An 8,142-nucleotide genomic window follows, 5' to 3' on the forward strand; every position below is an offset into this window, starting at 1 on the left:
AGAGAGAAGAGAGAGAGAGAGAGAGAGAGAGAGAGAGAAGAGGGAGAAGAAAGGAGAGAGGGAGAGAGAGAGAGAGAGAGAGACTAGAAAAGTCTGCAGCACCTGGCCTCCCCCTGCTAGAATCCGAAGTCAAATGTCTGCTGTTTGCTGATGATCTGGTGCTTCTGTCACCAACCAAGGAGGGCCTACAGCAGCACCTAGATCTTATGCACAGATTCTGTCAGACCTGGGCCCTGACAGTAAATCTCAGTAAGACCAAAATAATGGTGTTCCAAAAAAGGTCGAGTCACCAGGACCACAAATACAAATTCCATCTCGACACTGTTGCCCTAGAGCACACAAAAAACTATACATACCTTGGCCTAAACATCAGCGCCACAGGTAACTTCCACAAAGGTGTGAACGATCTGAGAGACAAGGCAAGAAGGGCATTCTATGCCATCAAAAGAAACACCAAATTGAGACTCTGCACGCAGAATTCTGCAAAAATATCCTCCGTGTACAACGTAAAACACCAAATAATGCATGCAGAGCAGAATTAGGCCGATACCCACTAATTATCAAAATCCAGAAAAGAGCCATTAAATTCTACAACCACCTAAAAGGAAGCGATTCACAAACCTTCCATAACAAAGCCATCACAAACAGAGAGATGAACCTGGAGAAGAGTCCCCTAAGTAAACTGGTCCTGGGGCTCTGTTCACAAACACAAACACACCCTACAGAGCCCCAGGACAACAGCACAATTAGACCCAACCAAATCATGAGAAAACAAAAAGATAATTACTTAACACATTGGAAAGAATTAACAAAAAAACAGAGCAAACTAGAATGCTATTTGGCCCTACACAGAGAGTACACAGCGGCAGAATACCTGACCACTGTGACTGACCCAAAATTAAGGAAAGCTTTGACTATGTACAGACTCAGTGAGCATAGCCTTGCTATTGAGAAAGGCCGCCGTAGGCAGACATGGCTCTCAAGAGAAGACAGGCTATGTGCTCACTGCCCACAAAATGAGGTGGAAACTGAGCTGCACTTCCTAACCTCCTGCCCAATGTATGACCATATTAGAGAGACATATTTCCCCCAGATCACACAGATCCACAAAGAATTCGAAAACATATCCAATTTTGAAAAACTCCCATACCTACTGGGTGAAATTCCACAGTGTGCCATCACAGCAGCAAGATTTGTGACCTGTTGCCACGAGAAAAGGGCAACCAGTGAAGAACAAACACCATTGTAAATACAACCCATATTTATGCTTATTTATTTTATCTTGTGTCCTTTAATTATTTGTACATTGTGTATATATATATATAATATGACATTTGTAATGTCTTTACTGTTTTGAAACTGTTGTATGTGTAATGTTTACTGTTAATTTTTGTTGTTTTTCACTTTATATATTCACTTTGTATGTTGTCTACCTCACTTGCTTTGGCAATGTTAACACATGTTTCCCATGCCAATAAAGCCCTTGAATTGAATTGAATTGAATTGAGAGAGAGAGAGAGAGAGAGAGAGAGAGAGAGAGAGAGAGAGAGAGAGAGTAAGAGAGAGAGAGAGAGAGAGAGAGAGAAAGGCCGAGAGAGGGAGAGGCCGAAAGAGAGGAGAGTGAGAGAGCGAGAGAGAGACAGAGAGAGAGGCCGAGAGAGGGAGAGGCAGAAAGAGAGAGAGAGAGAGAGAGAGAGAGAGAGAGAGAGAGAGAGAGAGAGAGAGAGAGAGAGAGAGAGAGAGAGAAAGAGAGAGAGAAACGGCTGATTTGCTATGATTTCTCTGAAGGGGAAGACCTGTTGCCAACTGTTTTTTAAAATTCTGTTTCTCCCTCCGACCCCCACCCCTAGTCACCCAAATCTGCGTTCATCAGTGCAGCCAAAAAGGCCAAGTTAAAGTCTAATCCAGTGAAAGTCCGCTTCGCAGAGGAGGTCATCATTAACGGTCAAGTCCCGGTAAGACCTACTGTACTGAAACCATCCATCCCTCTCTGTCTCATGTGATTGTATACCAGTGTTCTCCAAACGCTAAAAGCATGCACCAATGATAATGACTTTGAATCTTCTAATATTGCAAAATACGTTACACTGTTAAAATGGATTGGACGCAGTCATGATCTTCTTCACATTGCTATAGTAATCATCCCCATTTCACAGTGTAGCCCACTGATCAATATGGAAGCCATAGTAATCATCTCCATTTCACAGTGTAGCCCACTGATCAATATGGAAGCTATAGTAATCATCCCCAATTCACAGTGTAGCCCACTGATCAATATGGAAACTATAGTAATCATCCCCAATTCACAGTGTAGCCCACTGATCAATATGGAAGCCATAGTAATCATCCCCAATTCACAGTGTAGCCCACTGATCAATATGGAAGACATAGTAATCATCCCCATTTCACAGTGTAGCCCACTGATCAATATGGAAGCTATAGTAATCATCCCCATTTCACAGTGTAGCCCACTGATCAATATGGAAGACATAGTAATCATCCCCATTTCACAGTGTAGCCCACTGATCAATATGGAAGCTATAGTAATCATCCCCATTTCACAGTGTAGCCCACTGATCAATATGGAAGACATAGTAATCATCCCCATTTCACAGTGTAGCCCACTGATCAATATGGAAGACATAGTAATCATCCCCATTTCACAGTGTAGCCCACTGATCAATATGGAAGACATAGTAATCATCCCCATTTCACAGTGTAGCCCACTGATCAATATGGAATACATAGTAATCATCCCCATTTCATAGTGTAGCCCACTGATCAATATGGAAGCTATAGTAATCATCCCCATTTCATAGTGTAGCCCACTGATCAATATGGAAGCTATAGTAATCATCCCCATTTCACAGTGTAGCCCACTGATCAATATGGAAGCTATAGTAATCATCCCCATTTCACAGTGTAGCCCACTGATCAATATGGAAGCCATAGTAATCATCCCCATTTCACAGTGTAGCCCACTGATCAATATGGAAGCCATAGTAATCATCCCCATTTCACAGTGTAGCCCACTGATCAATATGGAAGCTATAGTAATCATCCCCATTTCACAGTGTAGCCCACTGATCAATATGGAAGACATAGTAATCATCCCCATTTCACAGTGTAGCCCACTGATCAATATGGAAGCTATAGTAATCATCCCATTTCACAGTGTAGCCCACTGATCAATATGGAAGACATAGTAATCATCCCCATTTCACAGTGTAGCCCACTGATCAATATGGAAGACATAGTAATCATAGTAGCCCACTGATCAATATGGAAGACCATCCATTTCACAGTGTAGCCCACTGATCAATATGGAAGACATAGTAATCATCCCCATTTCATTGTAGCCCACTGAGGTATGGAAGCATAGTAATCATCCCCATTTCATAGTGTAGCCCACTGATCAATATGGAAGCTATAGTAATCATCCCCATTTCACAGTGTAGCCCACTGATCAATATGGAAGACTATAGTAATCATCCCCATTTCACAGTGTAGCCCACTGATCAATATGGAAGACATAGTAATCATCCCATTTCACAGTGTAGCCCACTGATCAATATGGAAGACATAGTAATCATCCCATTTCACAGTGTAGCCCACTGATCAATATGGAAGCTATAGTAATCATCCCATTTCACAGTGTAGCCCACTGATCAATATGGAAGACATAGTAATCATCCCCACCACAGTGTGGCATTCACTAGTGTAGCCCAGAGGTATGGAAGACATAGTAATCATCCCCATTCACAGTGTAGCCCACTGATCAATAGGAAGACATAGTAATCATCCCAGGCATTTCACAGTGTAGCCCACTGATCAATATGGAAGACATAGTAATCATCCCCATTTCATAGTGTAGCCCACTGATCAATATGGAAGACATAGTAATCATCCCCATTTCACAGTGTAGCTAGGAAGACATAGCTAAGAGGATTATGGAAGACATAGTAATCATCCCCATGTTGATCAATATGGAAGACATTCATCCCCATTTCACAGTGTAGCCCACTGATCAATATGGTTAAGGTAGTAATCATCCCCATTTCACAGTGTAGCCCACTGATCAATATGGTTAAGGTATAGTAATCATCCCCATTTCACAGTGTAGCCCACTGATCAATATGGAAGACATAGTAATCATCCCCATTTCACAGTGTAGCCCACTGATCAATATGGAAGACATAGTAATCATCCCCATTTCACATTCACTAGCGCTAATATGGAAGCTATAGTACGCTGTGGCATTTCACAGTGTAGCCCACTGATCAATATGGATGACATAGTAATCATTCATTTCACAGTGTAGCCCACTGATCAATATGGAAGCTATAGTAATCATCCATTTCACAGTGTAGCCCACTGAGGTATGGAAGACATAGTAATCATCCCCATTTCACAGTGTAGCCCACTGATCAATATGGAAGACATAGTAATCATCCCCATTTCACAGTGTAGCCCACTGATCAATATGGAAGGTATAGTAATCTGTCCATTTCACAGTGTAGCCCACTGAAATATGGAAGGTATAGTAATCATCCCCATTTCACATGTCACTAGCTGCTCAATATGGAAGACATAGTAATCATCCCATTCACTAGCCGCTGAAGAGGTTAAGGCTATAGTAATCATCCCATTCACTGTAGCCCACTGAAGAGGAAGACATAGTAATCATCCCCATGTTCACTAGCATCCCCACTGTAGCCCACTTCAATAGCGCTAAGAGGGTTAAGTAATCATCACTGAGCAATATGGAAGGTATAGTAATCATCCCCATTTCACAGTGTAGCCCACTGATCAATATGGAAGGTAGTAATCATCCCCATTTCACAGTGTAGCCCACTGATCAATATGGAAGAGGTATAGTAATCAATTTCACAGTGTAGCCCACTGAAGATGGAAGACATAGTAATCATCCCCATTTCACAGTGTAGCCCACTGATCAATATGGAAGACATAGTAATCATCCCCATTTCACAGTGTGGCATTCAATATGGAAGACATAAATCATCCCCATTTCACAGTGTAGCCCACTGATCAATATGGAAGACATAGTAATCATCTCCATTTCACAGTGTAGCCCACTGATCAATATGGAAGACATAGTAATCATCCCCATTTCACAGTGTAGCCCACTGATCAATATGGAAGACATAGTAATCATCCCCAATTCACAGTGTAGCCCACTGATCAATATGGAAGACATAGTAATCATCCCCATTTCACAGTGTAGCCCACTGATCAATATGGAAGACATAGTAATCATCCCCATTTCACAGTGTAGCCCACTGATCAATATGGAAGACATAGTAATCATTCCCATTTCACAGTGTAGCCCACTGATCAATATGGAAGCTGTAGTAATCATCCCCATTTTCTTCTTATTTCCAGGAATCTGTGAAGGACAACTCTCTACTCTTCATGACAAATGTTCTGAAGGTGTACCTGGAGAACGGACAGACCAAATCCTTTAAGTTTGACAGGAACACATCCATTAAGGTATAGTACGCTGTGGCATTCACTAAGACATTGTAATGGGGACAGTGTTAAGAGGTTAGCGCCAAGAGGTTAAGGTATAGTACGCTGTGGCATTCACTAGCGCTAAGAGGTTAAGGTATAGTACGCTGTGGCATTCACTAGCGCTAAGAGGTTAAGGTTTGGTACGCTGTGGCATTCACAAGCGCTAAAAGGTTAAGGTATAGTACGCTGTGGCATTCACTAGCGCTAAGAGGTTAAGGTATAGTACGCTGTGGCATTCACTAGCGCTAAGAGGTTAAGGTATAATACGCTGTGGCATTCACTAGCGCTAAGAGGTTAAGGTATAGTACGCTGTGGCATTCACTAGCGCCAAGAGGTTAAGGTATAGTACGCTGTGGCATTCACTAGCGCTAAGAGGTTAAGGTTTGGTACGCTGTGGCATTCACTAGCGCTAAGAGGTTAAGGTATAGTACGCTGTGGCATTCACTAGCGCTAAGAGGTTAAGGTATAGTACGCTGTGGCATTCACTAGCGCTAAGAGGTTAAGGTATAGTACGCTGTGGCATTCACTAGCGCTAAGAGGTTAAGGTATAGTACGCTGTGGCATTCACTAGCGCTAAGAGGTTAAGGTATAGTACGCTGTGGCATTCACTAGCGCTAAGAGGTTAAGGTATAGTACGCTGTGGCATTCACTAGCGCTAAGAGGTTAAGGTATAATACGCTGTGGCATTCACTAGCGCTAAGAGGTTAAGGTATAGTACGCTGTGGCATTCACTAGCGCCAAGAGGTTAAGGTATAGTACGCTGTGGCATTCACTAGCGCTAAGAGGTTAAGGTATAGTACGCTGTGGCATTCACTAGCGCTAAGAGGTTAAGGTATAGTACGCTGTGGCATTCACTAGCGCTAAGAGGTTAAGGTATAGTACGCTGTGGCATTCACTAGCGCTAAGAGGTTAAGGTATAGTACGCTGTGGCATTCACTAGCGCTAAGAGGTTAAGGTATAGTACGCTGTGGCATTCACTAGCGCTAAGAGGTTAAGGTATAGTACGCTGTGGCATTCACTAGCGCTAAGAGGTTAAGGTATAGTACGCTGTGGCATTCACTAGCGCTAAGAGGTTAAGGTATAGTACGCTGTGGCATTCACTAGCGCTAAGAGGTTAAGGTATAGTACGCTGTGGCATTCACTAGCGCTAAGAGGTTAAGGTATAGTACGCTGTGGCATTCACTAGCGCTAAGAGGTTAAGGTATAGTACGCTGTGGCATTCACTAGCGCTAAGAGGTTAAGGTATAGTACGCTGTGGCATTCACTAGCGCTAAGAGGTTAAGGTATAGTACGCTGTGGCATTCACTAGCGCTAAGAGGTTAAGGTATAGTACGCTGTGGCATTCACTAGCGCTAAGAGGTTAAGGTATAGTACGCTGTGGCATTCACTAGCGCTAAGAGGTTAAGGTATAGTACGCTGTGGCATTCACTAGCGCTAAGAGGTTAAGGTATAGTACGCTGTGGCATTCACTAGCGCTAAGAGGTTAAGGTATAGTACGCTGTGGCATTCACTAGCGCTAAGAGGTTAAGGTATAGTACGCTGTGGCATTCACTAGCGCTAAGAGGTTAAGGTATAGTACGCTGTGGCATTCACTAGCGCTAAGAGGTTAAGGTATAGTACGCTGTGGCATTCACTAGCGCTAAGAGGTTAAGGTATAGTACGCTGTGGCATTCACTAGCGCTAAGAGGTTAAGGTATAGTACGCTGTGGCATTCACTAGCGCCAAGAGGTTAAGGTATAGTACGCTGTGGCATTCACTAGCGCTAAGAGGTTAAGGTATAATACGCTGTGGCATTCACTAGCGCTAAGAGGTTAAGGTATAGTACGCTGTGGCATTCACTAGCGCTAAGAGGTTAAGGTATAGTACGCTGTGGCATTCACTAGCGCTAAGAGGTTAAGGTAGTACGCTAGCATTCGCTTGTGGCATGTCACTTAGCGCTAAGAGGTTAAGGTATAGTACGCTGTGGCATTCACTAGCGCTAAGAGGTTAAGGTATAGTACGCTGTGGCATTCACTAGCGCTAAGAGGTTAAGGTATAGTACGCTGTGGCATTCACTAGCGCTAAGAGGTTAAGGTATAGTACGCTGTGGCATTCACTAGCGCCAAGAGGTTAAGGTATAGTACGCTGTGGCATTCACTAGCGCTAAGAGGTTAAGGTATAGTACGCTGTGGCATTCACTAGCGCCAAGAGGTTAAGGTATAGTACGCTGTGGCATTCACTAGCGCTAAGAGGTTAAGGTATAGTACGCTGTGGCATTCACTAGCGCTAAGAGGTTAAGGTATAGTACGCTGTGGCATTCACTAGCGCTAAGAGGTTAAGGTATAGTACGCTGTGGCATTCACTAGCGCTAAGAGGTTAAGGTATAGTACGCTGTGGCATTCACTAGCGCTAAGAGGTTAAGGTATAGTACGCTGTGGCATTCACTAGCGCTAAGAGGTTAAGGTATAGTACGCTGTGGCATTCACTAGCGCTAAGAGGTTAAGGTATAGTACGCTGTGGCATTCACTAGCGCTAAGAGGTTAAGGTATAGTACGCTGTGGCATTCACTAGCGCTAAGAGGTTAAGGTATAGTACGCTGTGGCATTCACTAGCGCTAAGAGGTTAAGGTAT

General features: G+C 43.3%; 1 protein-coding gene across 1 annotated transcript in view; it reads left to right on the forward strand.

Annotated features, from left to right (window-relative positions):
- LOC118366579 (FERM and PDZ domain-containing protein 4-like) overlaps nucleotides 1-8,142 on the forward strand; it is a 78,012-nt gene that overhangs the window by 51,407 nt on the left and 18,463 nt on the right. Inside the window, exons 6-7 of the mRNA XM_052492933.1 lie at nucleotides 1,851-1,955; nucleotides 5,404-5,511. Coding sequence (XP_052348893.1) covers nucleotides 1,851-1,955; nucleotides 5,404-5,511 — 213 coding nt within the window. The remainder of the gene's footprint in view (nucleotides 1-1,850; nucleotides 1,956-5,403; nucleotides 5,512-8,142) is intronic.

The sequence above is a fragment of the Oncorhynchus keta genome, chromosome 34 (genome assembly GCF_023373465.1).
Source record: "Oncorhynchus keta strain PuntledgeMale-10-30-2019 chromosome 34, Oket_V2, whole genome shotgun sequence".
Lineage (NCBI taxonomy): Eukaryota > Metazoa > Chordata > Actinopteri > Salmoniformes > Salmonidae > Oncorhynchus > Oncorhynchus keta.